Source organism: Diaphorina citri, unplaced genomic scaffold, assembly GCF_000475195.1.
Source record: "Diaphorina citri unplaced genomic scaffold, Diaci psyllid genome assembly version 1.1 scaffold296, whole genome shotgun sequence".
NCBI lineage: Eukaryota > Metazoa > Arthropoda > Insecta > Hemiptera > Psyllidae > Diaphorina > Diaphorina citri.
The window spans coordinates 119,500-137,949 of record NW_007377732.1 but is presented as its reverse complement, the minus strand read 5'-3'; the positions used below and the strand labels follow the sequence as shown (position 1 = coordinate 137,949).

The 18,450-nt window shown below is 38.5% G+C and overlaps 2 protein-coding genes across 2 annotated transcripts; both read left to right on the top strand.

Annotated features, from left to right (window-relative positions):
* Window positions 1–926: 926 nt before the first annotated feature.
* LOC103507198 lies at window positions 927–6,383 on the top strand. The gene is made up of 6 exons (XM_026822135.1): window positions 927–985; window positions 1,825–2,037; window positions 2,830–2,881; window positions 3,510–3,631; window positions 5,337–5,503; window positions 5,740–6,383. The coding sequence occupies exons 1-6, from the start codon at window positions 983–985 to the stop codon at window positions 5,951–5,953; spliced, it is 771 nt and encodes a 256-aa protein (XP_026677936.1). The 5' UTR covers window positions 927–982; the 3' UTR covers window positions 5,954–6,383.
* Window positions 6,384–7,990: 1,607 nt separating this feature from the next.
* Window positions 7,991–10,919, top strand: LOC103507207 (hepatoma-derived growth factor-like). The gene is made up of 4 exons (XM_026822127.1): window positions 7,991–8,332; window positions 8,711–9,187; window positions 10,071–10,193; window positions 10,633–10,919. The coding sequence occupies exons 1-4, from the start codon at window positions 8,125–8,127 to the stop codon at window positions 10,917–10,919; spliced, it is 1,095 nt and encodes a 364-aa protein (XP_026677928.1). The 5' UTR covers window positions 7,991–8,124.
* The last annotated feature ends 7,531 nt before the right edge of the window (window positions 10,920–18,450 follow it).

Genomic DNA, 18,450 nt, shown 5'->3' with positions numbered 1-18,450 from the left:
AAGGTGGCCAGATGCTGTGGTGACAGGAGACGAGAATGAATATGAACAGAGTGTTTCATGAAACAACACAATGTCTCAGTCTTGGTAAGACTTTCTAGCAGTATCAAGGCATTTACAATATTGAAGTTCAGATTTGAAGTACTTCTAGTGTGGTTGATTTTATTACCTTGCATACTTTCAATATCTCTGATGCTTAGTGATGTCCTTTTTTTACTATTACTTTCTTTATATTTGCTGTTTTTGCTTGGACTGTTTATACGTTAGCCTGTGGACTTGGGAACAATGAAATTTTTAAGTGTGGACAAAAAATTAAAAAAAAAAAAAAAAAAAAAAAAAAAAAAAATGTAATAGTGGAGTGGTGCTTGCTTCTCCACACAAAAAAATACAAGTTTACTGTTCTCTGATATTCACAAGTACCTAATCATAATCTTACTGTTCTCCAATGTTCACAGGTAATTACGACAGTCAGGATGAACAGGATCCCGTCAATTTCCCGGGAGATGGTAACAGTACAGAGGAGGATGCTGATGTAGATACATCCCTGTTCAAATACAAAGAGGTCAAATCTCAGCCGAAACAAAGAGGAAGAAAAGGTATGAGGGCTCAGTCATTTTGGTCATGTTTGGAATTATTTAGGAATAATGAGCTTCTTTCTCAGAGTTCATTAACTGAGAAGTTCTTTCTCACTCACCAAGTAGGAGCAAGGTTGGGAATAACTAGTCAATTCTTCTTTTCCTTTACCTTTTTCCATGGACAGACAGGATTGGACTTCTTTTTTTTTTTTTCTTTCTTTTTTTTTTTTCATCAGCTAGACTAAATGGTCAATTACATATTAAAAAGTATTAATTTGTTGCTATTTTTTCCCCTCATTGTGGACTTGTGTAGCCAAGAAAAGAGGCCGTCCAAAGAAAGGCACTGGTCGTTCCATCTAGTCACCCCAACTGAGCAGGATCTGATCCAACAACATACTGGAGAATTAGATATGGTAAGATTTTTTTTTTTTTTTTAAGATGAGTGTTCCACCACTGTGCCGTTTTTATTTCTTAGCAATGAAACAACTGCTACATTAGACACAAGTAGTCTGTGTCATGTAATTTGAAGGGCATGGTAGTCCAAGAAAATACAAGAGGGCAGGCTGAGATAGTTTGGGCGAAGAGGATGGAGAGACTGGACATAGGAGGAAAGAAAGAGAGAGAGAGATGAAAATGATTATGAACAAGAAGTGTTTCATGAAACAACACAAATGTCTCAGTCTGGTAAGAACTTTTACATAATCAAGCATTTATAAATATTGAAGTTCAGAATTTAAGAAGTTACTTCAATTTATCGATTTATACTTGCGTACTTCAAATTCTATGCTAAGTGATGTCCTTTTTACCTATTATTTTTTAAATCAATTGTCAGACAATTTCCTGAAGAATACAATTAACTTACACTATCTAAAGAGTACTTATAGAAATCTTTATTAGGCATGCTATGACACAGACCACATGCGTCCAATGTAGCAGTTGTTTCATTGCTACGAAATAAAAATGGCGGTGAAACACTCATCTTTTAAAAAAAAACAAAAAAACAAGAGACTTTTCTGGCAGTATAAACAGCGTATATCCTATTCGATTCTATTCTATTTGAAGGACTTTACTCTTGAAGACGGCTCCCTCTCGAACCCAAATGCCTTCCCCGTTGAACACGATCTCGGGAATTTGAAATTTCCCATGTCAGGAATTTTTATTTTCCTATTGCCTTGTTTAGATTGTGGGAGTAAAGAGACTTTTCTGCCAGTATAAACAGCGTATATCCCATTCGATTCTATTCTATTTGAAGGACTTTACTCTTCAAGACGGCTCCCTCTTGAACCCAAATGCCGTCCCCGTTGAACATCCTTCCATTGACAAACTCGACACTCTTCTCGGTAAACACCCATTGGATGCTCTCACAGCAGCCGCTGAGTTTGCTGATAAATTTCCTGATGGTCTCATTCCGATTGAGTCAACGGATAAGCTGCCACCTCATTTGTTACCGACGGATATGACCGGGGTCCAGGCCAAAGTGCAAGAGTTTGAGAACTTGAAAAGACTGATTGAAAAAGGTAAATCGACATTTTTTTGGCTGGACTTTAATAAGTTTTAAAAGTTTTTATAGCCAGTCTAGTTAGCTTGGTTGGTAACATGTCTGCCTTGCGAGTGCTAGGCCCATTTGATTCCCGCCTGAGGTGGATTTTATCCTGAAAGAATAAGGTTTGTTCTCAGAACGGCTGGCTTTCTCCTATCCTGTCTTCCTTCTCTCTTCAATCCTGGGGTGCTAAGACCCTAGCAGTTGTTCCTTCTATCAAAATCTTCCTGTCTCTTCACATTAACATCACCCAGCCTGAGTGGGGCTGGGAATGCCCAAACAATTACTGTAACTTAACTCCTGAGGTGGATTTTATCCTGAAAGAATAAGGTTTGTTCTCAGAACGGCTGGCTTTCTCCTATCCTGTCTTCCTTCTCTCTTCAATCCCGGGGTGCTAAGACCCTAGCAGTTGTTCCTTCTATCAAAATCTTCCTGTCTCTTCACATTAACATCACCTAGCCTGAGTGGGGCTGGGAATGTCCAAACAATTACTGTAACTTAACTTTTGGAACTGGTGTGTTTAGGTCCAGATAAAGTAAAAGTTTTCAGTCCTATCTGAGCAGGATATCGAAAATGTAAAATAAATTCTACACTATCCAATTCTATTCTACTGAATCATATTCTACCATCATTTTTATCTCCAATAATGGCTGATAACTAATTGCCAAATGTGTAATAGATAAATAAACTCATTTGTTACCGACGGATATGACCGGGGTCCAGGCCAAAGTGCAAGAGTTTGAGAACTTGAAAAGACTGATTGAAAAAGGTAAATCAACATTTTTTTTTGGCTGGAATTTAATAAGTTTTAAAAGTTTTTATAGCTCGTCTAGTTAGCTTGGTTGGTAACATGTCTGCCTTGCAAGTGCTAGGCCCATTTGATTCCCGCCTGAGGTGGATTTTATCCTGAAAGAATAAGGTTTGTTCTCAGAACGGCTGGCTTTCTCCTATCCTGTCTTCCTTCTCTCTTCAATCCTGGGGTGCTAAAACCCTAGCAGTTGTTCCTTCTATCAAAATCTTCCTGTCTCTTCACATTAATATCACCCAGCCTGAGTGGGGCTGGGAATGCCCAAACAATTACTGTAACTTTTGGAACTGGTGTGTTTAGGTCCAGATAAAGTAAAAGTTTTCAGTCCTATCTGAGCAGGATATCGAAAATGAAAAAAAAATTCTATGCTATTCAATTCTATATATATAGTTTATTTAGACTGCGGGAGTAAAGGGACTTTTCAGTCTCATTTGGCAGGATAAACAAGGTATATTCTATTCTATTCTATTCTACTGAATCATATTCTACCATCATTTTTATCTCCAATAATGGCTGATAACTAATTGCCAAATGTGTAATAAATGGATAAATATTTTTGACTCAACTTTATTTTGGTTCTGTTCGCTAGGAGGCGCCATACCTCTCGAATATGACACCCCATACTCCTCTTCATCTTCAGCTTCATGGCAGAATCGCCAGTCAGAACTCATCAATAACCCGGCTGTGAAATATGATAACCTAAGGATAGAGGTATGTTTAATTATAATAATATTTTTTGTATTGTATTGATACCTTTCGGTGTGTACAATTTTCTTAATTCTATTAGGCCTTATTTTAAGTTTCTATTTATTAATAATTCAGCATATCAATAAAACAGAGAAGAATAATGGAAGGTGAAATAGAAGGAACAAGATCAAGAGGAAGGAAGAAATTCGGAATGCTGACCGACATCTTGCAGGGAAAGACTTTTCAAGACATAAAGGAAGAAGCACAAGATCGTGAAAGATGGAGAAGAGGATCATGAATCAGAAAAGTTGAAGTTCACGGTGGTACCTGTCCCAGGACAGATTTACAACTATATATATATCAATTAAAGTAATAAAACATAAAAAATTCATATACCTACCTAAATGGTATACCCATCCGTGAAAGCAAAGCTTGTGCCACGAATGGGGAATCTTTTAACCCCATCCACAGATGTTAACCTTTTTTTGGAAAATTAACGGAGTTAAGATAGGGGGAAAATGTGTTGAAAATTTGAAATGGTTTATGTAATTACCTACCTAAACCACTCCTCCATCCGTGAAAGCAAAGCTTGTGCCACGAATAGGGATTCCTTTAACCCCATCCACAGATGTTAACCTTTTTGGAATATTAACGGAGTTAAGATAGGGGGAAAATGTGTTGAAAATTTGAAATGGTTTATGTAATTTGATTTGACCATGAGTAAGATGAACTTCCCTCGAGCTCTATCCCGTATTAATGCAATGATGTTCCTAGATATTAGCTCACAGATTAACTTTATGTAATTTGATTTGACCATGAGCAAGATGAATTTCCCATGAGCTCTATCCCGTATTAATGCAATGATGTTCCGAGATATTAGCTCGCAGATTAACAGAACGATCAACAAATTTAAAATGATCAACATAGAAGTTGGTTTTCATACATTTCAGATCAACAAATTATGGGTGGATAAAACTATATAGTTTGTTTAGACTGCGGGAGTAAAGGGACTTTTCAGTCTCATTCTGGCAGGATAAACAAGGTATATTCTATTCTATTCTACTGAATCATATTCTACCATCATTTTTATCTCCAATAATGGCTGATAACTAATTGCCAAATGTGTAACAAATAAATAGATATTTTTGACTCAACTTTATTTTGGTTCTGTTCTCTAGGAGGCGCCATACCTCTCGAATATGACACCCCATACTCCTCTTCATCTTCTGCTCCATGGCAGAATCGCCAGTCAGAACTCATCAATAACCCGGCTGTGAAATATGATAACCTAAGGATAGAGGTATGTTTAATTATGATAATATTTTTTATTGTGTTAATACCTTTCGGTGTGTACACTTTTCTCAATTCCATTAGGCCTTAGGATTAAATTAATTAAATTTTACGTTTCTATTTATTAATAATTCAGCATATCAATAAAACAAAAAAAAAAAAAATGCATATACCTAAATGGTATACCCATCCGTGAAAGCAAAGCTTGTGCCACGAATGGAGAATCCTTTAACCCCATCCACAGATGTTAACCTTTTTGGAAAATTAACGGAGTTAAGATAGGGGGAAATGTGTTGAAAATTTGAAATGGTTTATGTAATTTGATTTGACCATGAGCAAGATGAATTTCCCTCGAGCTCTATCCCGTATTAATGCAATGATGTTCCGAGATATTAGCTCACAGATTAACATTAATTAATGTTAATGTTTATTTTTTCAGTGTAAGATGTTGGCGTTAGAGAAGATAATCAAGGATAGTTTGACCATGAGCAAGATGAATTTCCCACGAGCTTTGTCCCGTATTGACGCAATGATGTTCCTAGATATTAGTTCACAGATGTTGATCAAAAATCCGGAGGTGATCGACACGTTCCGACGATTACAAAGGTATATTGTTTTTTTTTCTCACCCCTTTTCAAACCCTTTTAAGCCAGCCTAGTTAGCTTTTAGGGTAGCGCGTCTGCCTTGTAAGCACTAGGTCGCGCGTTCGATTCTCGGCCTTTAAGGTTCGTTCTCGGAACAACTGTCTTTCTTTTCTCTTCGCTTTCTAGATCTTTTTTTTTTTTTTTTTTTTTACATAAATTTTAGTATTCACTAATTATTTCCCAATGTTCTGTTCCCAGGTTCAACGTTCATCGCGAACTGAGCGGCATTTCCAACGAGGACGACTTCACCGTGGCGCAAATCCAGGCCGCGCTCATACGGTTTGGCGCGGAGCGCGTCTGCGAGAAGTTTGCCGCGCTATTTGACATCCCCCCGGGCAAGTCGTTCTATGAGGTGTATTGCGCGGACTATGAACAGCGCAAGAGTACGGGAGCGACCAAACACAAGTCGTGAACCTAACCAATAGTCGACAAGTCATGAAGTCACGTAAACTGAGTCACTGAGTGTTTGTTGGGCATAGCTTCTCTGCGCCCAAGCTTTTTTTAGGGTACCTACAGAATGAGGTATAGTGTCCTAAGTCAAAGAGGAGCATGCTATGCAAAGAAAAACCAAGAGATTTTTGCAAACTACTTTGTGATTGAAACCTAGAAGTGTACTCTTCTTTAAATCTTTAATCTAGAACAGTATGCCTCGTTCTGCAAGTATCCTTTCTTTGCAATCTTTGGATCTCCTCTAGTATTTTTCTCAAGGATTGTTGCTGAAAAGTCGCTTCGTCGGCATTAACGGAATATAGTTGAAGTAGGTAATGAAAACCAGTACCTACCTACAGCGAAAAAGCAATGATTTTTTTTTTTTTTAGTAAAGCGCTTTAACTACAAGGTCATTCGCGCTGGCTTCTTTATTAGATTAGGTTGTAAACATTAATATATTTTAGGAATTCAAATAGGTTCTCAACGGAATCCCGGTCATCATCCAGTGAAGGGATCCTGTGGAAGGCTGGACGGGATGGATCAATGTAGGACATTGTAGGAGCGACATTCCAGCAAGTGGCGGATGGTCAGGGCGTCAGGCGTAACCCACATTGGCAAGACGGATCTGGTAAAGAGGTAACTGTGGGTCAGGCGCGTATGTCCGATTCTCACTCTGGTCAGCACAACTTCCTCATATCTATTGTTGCAATCGGATACATTCCAGGGGCCAATTGTTGGTTTTACGCACTTCAGTTTATTGTTGGGTAGGCTACTACTATTATTGTGGTCAAATTCTCAAATTATATTGAGGATAAAATTCCATACCTCGGCTGGGATTGAAACAAACCTCTTAAAAAAAAAAAAAAAAATGCGGTTCCGCGGTACAAAAAAAAATAATAATAATAATAATACACATCTGGACACCGCGGCAGTTTTGGGGAAATTTGGTTAAAATTTAAAATTGATTTTATGTACAGTGAATTGAATTGTTTGTATAATATTTGTAAATCTTCTACTTCCTATTATCCTATTGCATTTTTTAGAGTTCATTTCTTCGTTGTAGGTATCATTATTTTACCTGACTGTATTATTGTGTATTATATACCTAAATTTATAGTTTTTATTTATTTTTTCTACAGTTCCCTTTAAAAAACCTTAAAAAAAAAAAAAAAAAAATGCGGTTCCGCGGTACAAAAAAAAACTTACACATCTGGACACCGCGGCAGTTTTGGGGAAATTTGGTTAAAATTGAAAATCGATTTTATGTACAGTGAATTGAATGGTTTGTATAATATTTGTAAATCTTCTACTTCCTATTATTCTATTGCATTTTTTAGAGTTCATTTCTTTGTTGTAGGTAGCATTATTTTACCTGACTGTATTATTGTGTATTATATACCTAAATTTATATTTTTTAATTGTTTTTTGAGTTACCCTTTTTTTCCGATAGTTTTGTTTCCTAAAGAAGAATAAAATTGTGTTGACTTCTATGAAAATTTGTTTAATTTCATGTTTTTATTATGTGATCTATTTACAGGGCAACGAACGAGCCCTAAAGTAACATCGCACTCTGCAAAAGTTAAGTGATGCAGGTCTTATTTTTCGAAGAAATAGGTGCACCCGTGGAAACAGGTACCTAGATAAATGCACATGGGAAATTCAAATTTAATAACCTTTTCTGCGATTTTAAAAGCTCTCATCTTAAACTTTTATGTGATCTATTTACAGGGCAACGAACGTGCCCGAAAGAAACATCGCACTTTGCAAAAGTTAAGTGATGTGGGTCTTATTTTTCGAAGAAATAGGTGCACCTGTGGAAACAGGTACCTAGATAAATGCACATGGGAAATTCAAATTTAATATAATAACCTTTTCTGCGATTTTAAATTTTAAAAGCTCTCATCTTTAAAACTTTTTTTTTGTGCATAAAATTATGCACGACAGACGGAATCCGTAGAACTGGCAACGTTGCATTGCATTTGTTTGTAAAAAAATTGTGCGCGGGAATATTTGAATTTTTGAAAAGAAAAGCAGTGAAAAGCTCAAAAGTTGATCAGAGTGTGAACTTTCAAAGAAAACTTCATTATCAATCCATCAAATCATTTGTAAATTCGTGTATTTATGTGTATTTCGTCCCAATAATCTCACCAAGTCATGGCACCTTTGAAAAGAAAATCCAATGCAGCCTCTGACAAGTACGGGTCATCAGAGAAGCGAGATTTTCATGTGTACGATAAAGTGTTTGCACGGCTCAGAGGCTATCCACCTTGGCCGGCTAAAATTACCAATATCAAGGTGGATGCTAAGAGCAAGTCATTGAAATCTAAGTGTGAAGTGTACTTCTACGGGTCTAACCAAATCGGTAAGTTGGGAATTGGGTTTTGTTTTAAAAAGAACTTAAAGGTAGGGGCAAACAGTCCAAAATGCTATCCACCTTGGCCGGCTAAAATTACCAATATCAAGGTGGATGCTAAGAGCAAGTCATTGAAATCTAAGTGTGAAGTGTACTTCTATGGGTCTAACCAAATCGGTAAGTTGGGAATTGGGTTTTGTTTTAAAAAGAACTTAAAGGTAGGGGCAAACAGCCCAAAAATTTGGGCTAAGCTGTTATACAAATCTGGACCTAAACCATTGATCTCTTAGTCCATAGTTCCCTGTACCTAATATGTACCTACTGAATAGTAAATTGTTGATTACTACTTGTTGACATTGACACCTTTATTTCTTTTTTGTCCAATAGGTCAGTGTGCGTTTACCGATATTCATGATTATGAAGCAAACAAAGAGAGGTTCAAAGACATCTGTCAGTCATCCAAGAACCTGAAAAACACCTTTCAACTTGCCCTGGAAGAAATAGAAAATGACAACGGACCCCTGCTTGATGAAATGGAGGATGGTTCAGTTCAGAAAATTTCCTTTGATGATTCTGTTGAAGAGTCTACACCACAAACGAAAAAGCAGAAGAGGAATGAATCTGTGGAGGAAAATGACAACGGACCCCTGCTTGATGAAATGGAGGATGGTTCAGTTCAGAAAATTTCCTTTGATGATTCTGTTGAAGAGTCTACACTACAAACAAAAAAGCAGAAGATGAATGAATCTGTGGAAGAATCTACACCAAAAAGTAAAAAGAAGAGGAGTGTAGGATCGAGAAAGGAGGAAACGGTGACAAATGTGGAGCCTTATGAAGAGGATGTGGTTAATGAAAGAGCAGAAGGTAGTGAAAAGGAAGAAACATTTGCAACTCCACAGACAGGCAAAAATAAAATATGTCAGCCTATAAGTACAAGTAGTGCGTTATTTAGACTATCAGCGTAGAACAAGTTGTTCCACTATATTAGCCTAATTAGATTGAAATGTGAACTCTTTATCCTAAACAGATATGTATTGTAAGGTTCATTCTGGCTTTCTCCTATCCTGTCCTCCATCTCTCTTTGATTTTGGGATGATGATACCTACCTTTGTGACAAATGTGGAGCCTTATGAAGAGGATGTGGTTAATGAAAGAGCAGAAGGTAGTGAAAAGGAAGAAACATTTGCAACTCCACAGACATGCAAAAATAAAATATGTCAGCCTATAAGTACAAGTAGTGCTTCATTTAGACTATCAGCGTAGAACAAATTGTTCCATTATACATACATACATACATATCCTAAGTCGTTCTGTTTGGTGGAACAGGTCGACTATTCACAAAACCTCTCCACCAAGTTCTATCATTAAATTTTTGTTGGTTTTCAATGAGACTGGGATTTTGATTTCTTTTGATGATATCTTTGTTGATTTGATCATTCCATCTCAGTCGTGGTCTACCTTGCTTTCTGGTTCCTTCTATATTCATTTGGAAGTATTTCTTAGGCAATCTATTCTCATCCATTCTTCTTACATGTCCATACCATTTATATTAGCCTAAATTAGATTGAAATGTGAACTATTTATGCTAAACAGATATGTATTGTAAGGTTCATTCTGGCTTTCTCCTATCCTGTCCTCCATGTCTCTTTGATTTTGGGATGATGATACCTACCTTTGTTCCATGAGTAAGTTACAGCTCCTTTTTTTTTATTATTATTAAATTAAAAGTCCAATTATTTTTTTTCAGACTCTGAAAGACAAGATGTCTCCAGTGATAAAACCCAACCAAATCTAGATGATGAAGATTCCCCAGCCAACAATGATACACCTAAACCATCCAGTTCTAAAACTAGGCCAAGAAGAAAAACAGGTGAGACAATTTTCACAAGTAGGTATTTGTTTTTTTCTTGTTTAAGTAAATACCTTAAAAAAAAGAGTAATTTTAATTGTGTTAAGCCTAAATGCTTCTCACAAATGTCATTCCCCACTTGATAACTACACTACACTATTTTTTTATTAATTTTTTTTTTTTTAATAAAAAATACCAAGAATTGAAGAATCTGTCTCCCATGTTAAGAGAGATGTTTTAATACATGGGTTTTTATGGGTAATCAGTAATCACCATGCAATATGCTTTGGCAGTCAGGGTGTTGAAGTTGAAAATTCATATCTCCTTGGTTGAATCTGAAAATTAGAAATGAATAGCACCTCCCCAAAGGGGATTTAGCTGAAAGTCACAGAATAGCACCTCCCCAAAGGGGATTTAGCTGAAAGTCACATAATAAAATACTAGCATTCTTTTCCTCCAGCATCCACCACTCCTCAACACACCAGCACCGCCCGCCCAGCTTCCCCGCCAGTTCAAATTGAGAAAGCACCGGCGCCGACTATCCCCATGTCTAAATACGACGACCTACGCACCGAGTGCTCACTGCTCGCTCTGGAAAATTCAATCAAGGAGAGTCTGACTCTCAACAGGGTGGACTTCGCGCAGGCACTGTCCGCATTGAATTCCATAGTGGGGTTGAAGGTGACGCGACTTATGTTGAAGAAAAACCCGGAGGTGATGGACACGATTCGAAAATGTCAGAGGTGAGTCCACCCTATATTTTCCCATAGAAGAAATAGTTCCCTCTTCGATTTCGGGACGATAAGAAGTTTCAGTTCCCTCTATCAAAACTCTTGAAAAAAAAGGCCCATCACCAACCTAGGTAGTTTAGTTGGTAGCGCATCTGCCTTGTAAGCGCTAGGCCGCGGGTTCCGGTTCCCGCCCGGGACGAATAATGTTCGTTCTCAGTTTCTCCTGTCCTGTCCCTTCTCTCTTTCATTTCGGGACTTGAGAGAAAAAAAAAACCCGTCATAATGGACTTGGTGAAGTTTGATGGAAGGGACGGTAACGGAGAACGAAGATCTTGTCGTCCTGAGAAAAGTAAGACAGCCTTTCCGATAGTAGAAAGCCAACCGTTCCGAGATCAAACATCATCTGTTTGGAATAAATTTCGGCCTGGGCGGGAATCGAACCCGTAACCAAGCGGTTGCAAGACAGGCGCTCTACCAACCAAGTGCACTACCTTCCAAGCAAACCAGGCTGTCTATGGCTAATGCTACTAAATTGAAATTGCTATTTTTATTCAAATAATGTAGGTAAGGTAAGGTGGTTTTTTGTAATCATTGGTACAACCGATACCTAGAATCTCTATCACTATCACACAAGGGAAAAAATAACTTCCTAAAATATTGTAGACATTTTCAATTCCTTGTACCTCATAAAGAGCCTCACTTAGTTTCATATTTTCATTCAAATAATGTAGGTAAGGCAAGGTGGTTTTTTGTAATCATTGGTACAAGGATTTTTGAATGTCTTACTGACAGGTTTGGAGAAAGCCATTTGTTCCGATCGACGGCCTAAAGGACACACCTTTAGAGGTTTAATAGAGGAAACTGTAACTCCCGAGGTCTTATCGTCCCGAAAGCGAAGAGAGACTGACAATACTGGAGAAACTGACAATACTGACAATACCCAATCTTTGCTGTTTAGGATACAGTTCGGCTGAGCGGGAATTGAACCCGCGACCTAGCGCTTACAAGTAAGGCGCGCTATCTTTCATACTAATTAAGCTGAGTAACCTGTTGTACCTCATAAAGAGCCTCACTTGGTTTCATATTTTCTCTCAAATAATGTAGGTAAGGTAAGGTGGTTTTTTGTAATCATTGGTACAACAAATAGTAGAGTCGTATAAAACTAAAAATGCCAGCCTAGTTAGCGCTATGTCGCGGGTTCGATTCCCGCCTGGGATGGATTTTATCCTACACCGGTAAGGTTCGTTCTCGGAACAGCTGGCTTTCTTCTATAATGTCTTCTTCTCTCCTCTTCTCTATCGAGAGAATAATAGAATAGAATACCTTGTTTATACTACCAGCATAGGACTGAAAAGTCCCTTTACTCTCACACTCTCACAGTCTAAACAAGGTCTAAACAATATATTTCAGTAATAAATTACATTTTAGGGGAAAATATTTAAGACCTTTGGCAGTTACTGTTCCCTCTGTGAGAATCTGTAGCACCTCATAAAGAGCCTCACTTAGTTTCATATTTTCATTCAAATAATGTAGGTAAGGTAATGTGGTTTTTTGTAATCATTGGTGCAACAGATAGAAGACCTAGAAAACAAAAAATCTTGTAACTACCTATGTACTTTTGAAGTTTAGATGAATGAATTTAGTAACAATTTTCTAAATAAGCATAATTCAATAGGATGAGGAAAGTCGTGTGATGTTCACACCAGATTTTCTTCTCCGGCTGTTGGAATCCATTGATGATAGCCGATAGCACGTTGAATACACCAGTTTCCGATCGATCACTGAAGTTAAGCAACGGTGAGCAAGGTTGGTATCCGGATAAGTAAACATTTTGGCAATCGCGTGCTGATATATTATCTTAGCCCCACTCAAGCTTAGAAAAAAAGCTCCGGCGGGGCGGTTTCAATTTCCGCCCGGAGCAAACTTTATCAGCCAGCCTAGTTAGCTTAGTTGGTAGAGCGTCTGCCTTGTAAGCGCTAGGCCGCCGGTTCGATTCCCGCCCGGGGCGGATTTTATCGATATCCTGACGGGATAATGTTCGTTCTCGGAACGGCTGGCTTTCTCCTATCCTGTCTTCCTTCTCTCTTTGATTTCGGGACGATAAGACCATAGCAGTTACAATTCCCTCTGTCAAACCTCTTTAAAAAAAAAATAATAATAAACTTTATCCTACACAGATAAGGTACGTTCGTTCTCAGAACGGCTGGCTTTCTCCAATCCCGTCCTGACTCTCTCTTCCATTTCGAAACGAGAATACCTGTATTAGTCCATTGTTGTTACAGTTCCCTCTATCAAACCTCTTGAAAAAAAAGAAAGATTCAGCGAAATAAAAAATGCCCTACAGGCAAATAGAAATAAAGACAATGTTCGTGCTGAAATGAAGATGTAATGTACCTACGTGAAAAGATAAAACCCGATTAAAAGTTCAGTAATCTCTTATAAGAATGCCAGGATTGGAATGTTAAGATGTAGGTGGTAAAACAACTTTTAACATGGGTGGTAATATTATTGTCTTTATCGTTGGCTCTAATCTCTAAAGCAGAGTTTAAAATCTATCTATACTCTAACGTCTACGTTATGGTCAATCGACATCGATTGAAACACGTTATACAACGGAGATCTCACCGTTGTAACGGGAGACAGGATAGGAGAAAGCCAGCCGTTCCGAGAACGAACATTTTCCCATCGGGATAAAATCCGCCCGGGGCGGGAATCGAACCCTCGGCCTGGCGCTTATAGGGCAAACGCGCTACCAACCAAGCTATCTAGGCTGACACCCTGTTTTTAGCCTAAAGCAGAGTCTACACTGTGGCCAGTCGACTTACCGACATAGACACGGAGAAAAATTCGAGCTGTTCTCTGATTTATAGATCATTGATCTACCTACCTACCTAACGTACCTAGTAGGGTAAATTATTAGGTAAGGTTCTTTCTAGGAACGACTGGCTTTCTCTATTTTGTCTTCCGTTCCTCTTCGCTTTCGGGACGATAAGTCCTTCGATAGACGCCACAGAAAGAATAAGAAGAAGGAGGAGGAGAAGAAGAAGAAGAAGAAGAAGAAGAAGAAGAAGAAGAAGAAAAAAATCCCAACAACCTTCGGAGACCATAAGACCGGGTTGGGTCCTTTATAGAATATTTGGTACTGAAATTCTCAGGTGTGTGACCTTGAGATACACCTGTACGGGTAATAAATTAACCTAATACATATATTCTATTCTATTCTATCTAATAGAGAGTAGAAGTTTATGGGTGCATCTCTCTTTGATTTGGCTGCGGACTAGTTGCGTACAGAACGGACTTTGACAAACCAGTTGCACAGACATTTTTTTTTTTCTTCTTTTTTTTTCTGATTCTTTTTACATTCTGATTCTTTTTACATAGTTTTACTTATTTTTTTCTTCTTCTTCTTCTTCTTCTTCTTCTTCTTCTTCTTCTTCTTCTTCTTCTTCTCCTTCTTCTTCTTCTTCTTCTTCTTGAAGTTTGATAGAGGGAACTGTAACTGCTAAGGTCTTAACGTCCCGAAAGCGAAAAGAGAAGGAAAACAGGACAAGAGAAAGCCAGCCGTTCCGAGAACGAACCTTATCTGTTTAGGATAAATAAGTCGCCCGGGCGGAAATCGAGCCCAGGACCTAGCATCTCCTCCTCCTCCTCCTTCTTCTTCTTCTTCTTCTTCTTCTTCTTCTTCTTCTTCTTCTTCTTCTTCTTCTTCTTGAAGTTTGATAGAGGGAACTGTAACTGCTAAGGTCTTACCGTCCCGAAAGCGAAAAGAGAAGGAAGACAGGACAAGAGAAAGCCAGCCGTTCCGAGAACGAACCTTATCTGTTTAGGATAAAGTCCGCCCGGGCAGAAATCGAACCCGCGACCTAGCATGTACAAGGCAGTGAGCTTATACCCTCCGCTCTAGTGAGCTGTCCACCAAGTTAACTAGGCCGGCATTCTGATTCTTTTTACATGGTTTTACCTACTTAATTTTTGTTTGCAATAATTTAATATGTGTTTTAAAAGTGTCTCTAATATGCCAGCCTAGTTAGCTTCAAGGCAGTGAGCTTATACCCTCCGCTCTAGTGAGCTGTCCACCAAGTTAACTAGGCCGGCATTCTGATTCTTTTTACATGGTTTTACTTAATTTTTGTTTGCAATAATTTAATATGTGTTTTAAAAGTGTCTCTAATATGCCAGCCTAGTTAGCTTAGTTGGTAGTGCGTCTGCCTTGTAAGCGCTAGGCCGCGGGTTCAATTCCCGCCAGGGGCGGATTTTGTCCTGTTGGGTGTTGTTCGTTCTCGGAACGGCTGGCTTTCTCCTATCCTGTCTTCCTTCTGTCTTCGATTTCGGGACGATAAGACCATAGCACTTACTCGTACAGTTCCCTCTGTCAAACCTCTTAAAAAAAAAAGAAAAGAAAAAAAAGTGTCTCTCATTAGTACACCTTGGGTCGTTTCGAACGCAACTAGAGAGTAGTTCTTCATTTTCTGATTTAATACCTTTTGGAATGTGATTAGAGGTGACGGGATACCGGGGCGGCTTTGTGTCGAGAAGGATTGTGAAAGATGATGAGGTATTTATTGGGCAGGTTAGAGGGGGAGGAGAGGGAGTCAGGGATGGATTAGAGGCCCTTCGAACCAGAAGTAGCTAAATGATTTACCTAGCTATGTAGAAACGGAAGTCAGCTCCTAGGGCGTAGTGAACACTGCGCTCGCCTTGCACGCGGGAGGCTTTTTTTTTTTTTTTTTTTTTTTTTTTTTTTTTTACCTATTTATTAAAAAATACCAAGAATCAAAGAATCTGTCTCCCATGGTAAGAGAGATGTTTTAATACATGGGTTTCTATGGGTAATCACTGTAATCAGTAATCACCATAGAATATGCTTTGGCAGTCAGGGTGTTGAAGTTGAAAATTCATATCTCCTTGGTTGAATCTGAAAATTAGAAATGAATATAAGGGACAAGGACTCTGATTGTTATAGTTTCCCTCTGTAAATAACGTTCAATAAAAAAAAAAAAAAAGAATGAATAGCACATCCTTAAAGGGGATTTAGCTAAAAGTCACATAATAAAATACTAGTATTCTTTTCCTCCAGCATCCACCACTCCTCAACACACCAGCACCGCCCGCCCAGCTTCCCCGCCAGTTCAAATTGAGAAAGCACCGGCGCCGACTATCCCCATGTCTAAATACGACGACCTACGCACCGAGTGCTCACTGCTCGCTCTGGAAAATTCAATCAAGGAGAGTCTGACTCTCAACAGGGTGGACTTCGCGCAGGCACTGTCCGCATTGAATTCCATAGTGGGGTTGAAGGTGACGCGACTCATGTTGAAGAAAAACCCGGAGGTGATGGACACGATTCGAAAATGTCAGAGGTGAGTCCACCCTATACTTATTACTTTCCCCATAGAAGAAATAGTTCCCTCTTCGATTTCGGAACGATGAGACCTTAGCAGTTTCAGTTCCCTCTATCAAAACTCTTGAAAAAAAAGGCCCATCACCAGCCTAGGTAGCCCAGGGCGCTCGATAAGTTCGCCTCCCTGTTTACCGTCCCGGCAAACATGGAGTTCATCTGTCAGTATCGCCTGGAGATTGCCCAATTCATAAAGAGAACACGGGATATGTCAGCGAGTGATGTGCTGCGTATGACTGATGATGTTTTTTAAATGGGGAAGCACCATAAGCATCAAATCAAATGGAATCGCGCATTCTTTGTGGCAAAGCAGAGCGAGCTTCTTCACAATTTCTTGTGGATATCACAGCATTACGAAGTGTATGTCGCGGGTTCGATTCCCGCCCGGGATGGATTTTATCCTACACGGATAAGGTTCGTTCTCGGAACAGCTGGCTTTCTTCTATAATGTCTTCTTCTCTCCTCTTCTCTTTAGGGACAATAATAGAATGGAATACCTTGTTTATACTACCAGCATAGGACTGAAAAATCCCTTTACTCTCGCAGTCTAAACAAGGTCTTATATATTTGACAGGTAATAACATTACATTTTAGGGAAAAATATTTAAGACCTTGGGCAGTTATTATGTCGCGGGTTCGATTCCCGCCCGGGATGGATTTTATCCTACACGGATAAGGTTCGTTCTCGGAACAGCTGGCTTTCTTCTATAATATCTTCTTCTCTCCTCTTCTCTTTCGGGACGATAAATAGAATAGATAGAATATTTTGTTTATACTACCAGCATAGGACTGAAAAGTCCCTTACCTCTTGCAGTCTAAACAAGGTCTTATATATTTCATAGGTAATAAATTACATTTTAGGGAAAAATATTTAAGACCTTGGGCAGTTACTGTTCCCTCTGTGACAATCTGTAGCACCTCATAAAGAGCCTCACTTGGTTTCATATTTTCATTCAAATAATGTAGGTAAGGTAAGGTGGTTTTTTGTAATCATTGGTGCAACAGATAGAAGACCTATATATATATAAAAAAAAAATCTTGTAACTACCTATGTAAGTACTTTTGAAATTTAGATGAATGAACTTAGTAACAATTTTCTAAATATTTGTACCTCATAAAGAGCCTCACTTGGTTTCATATTTTGATTCAAATAATGTAGGTAAGGTAAGGTGGTTTTTTGTAATCATTGGTGCAACAGATAGAAGACCTATATATATATAAAAAAAAAATCTTGTAACTACCTATGTAAGTACTTTTGAAATTTAGATGAATGAACTTAGTAACAATTTTCTAAATATTTGTACCTCATAAAAAGCCTCACTTGGTTTCATATTTTTATTCAAATAATGTAGGTAAGGTAAGGTGGTTTTTTGTAATCATTGGTACAAGGATTTTTATATTCATTCAAATAATGTAGGTAAGGTAAGGTGGTTTTTTGTAATCATTGGTACAACCGATACCTAGAATCTCTATCACTATCACATAAGGGAAAAAATAACTTTTGTTAACAAGAGATTTGGGATAAAATATTGTAGACATTTTCAATTCCTTGTACCTCATAAAGAGCCTCACTTGGTTTCATATATTCATTCAAATAATGTAGGTAAGGTAAGGTGGTTTTTTGTAATCATTAGTACAAGGATTTTCGAATGTCTTACTGACAGGTTTAGAGAAAGCCATTTGTTCTGAGAACGAACCTCGTCTGTTGGGGATAAAGTTTGCCCCTGGATGGGAATCAGAACTACGACCTAACACTTATAAGGCTGATAGTCCCAAAAGGTGAGAAGGAAGACAGGATGGAAGGAAGCCAGCCAAGAATTAAACCCATGGCCTAGCACCTGTGTCTTACTGACAGGCTTAGAGAAAGCCATTTGTTCCGAGAACGAACCTCATCTGTTGAGGATAAAGTTTGCCCCTGGATGGGAATCAGAACTACAACCTAACACTTATAAGGCTGATAGTCCCAAAAGGTGAGAAGGAAGGCAGGATGGAAGGAAGCCAGCCAAGAATTAAACCCATGGCCTAGCACCTAGAACGAACCTCGTCTGTTGGGGATAAAGTTTGCCCCTGGATGGGAATCAGAACTACGACCTAACACTTATAAGGCTGATAGTCCCAAATTCAAGAAAGAAGGTGAGAAGGAAGACAG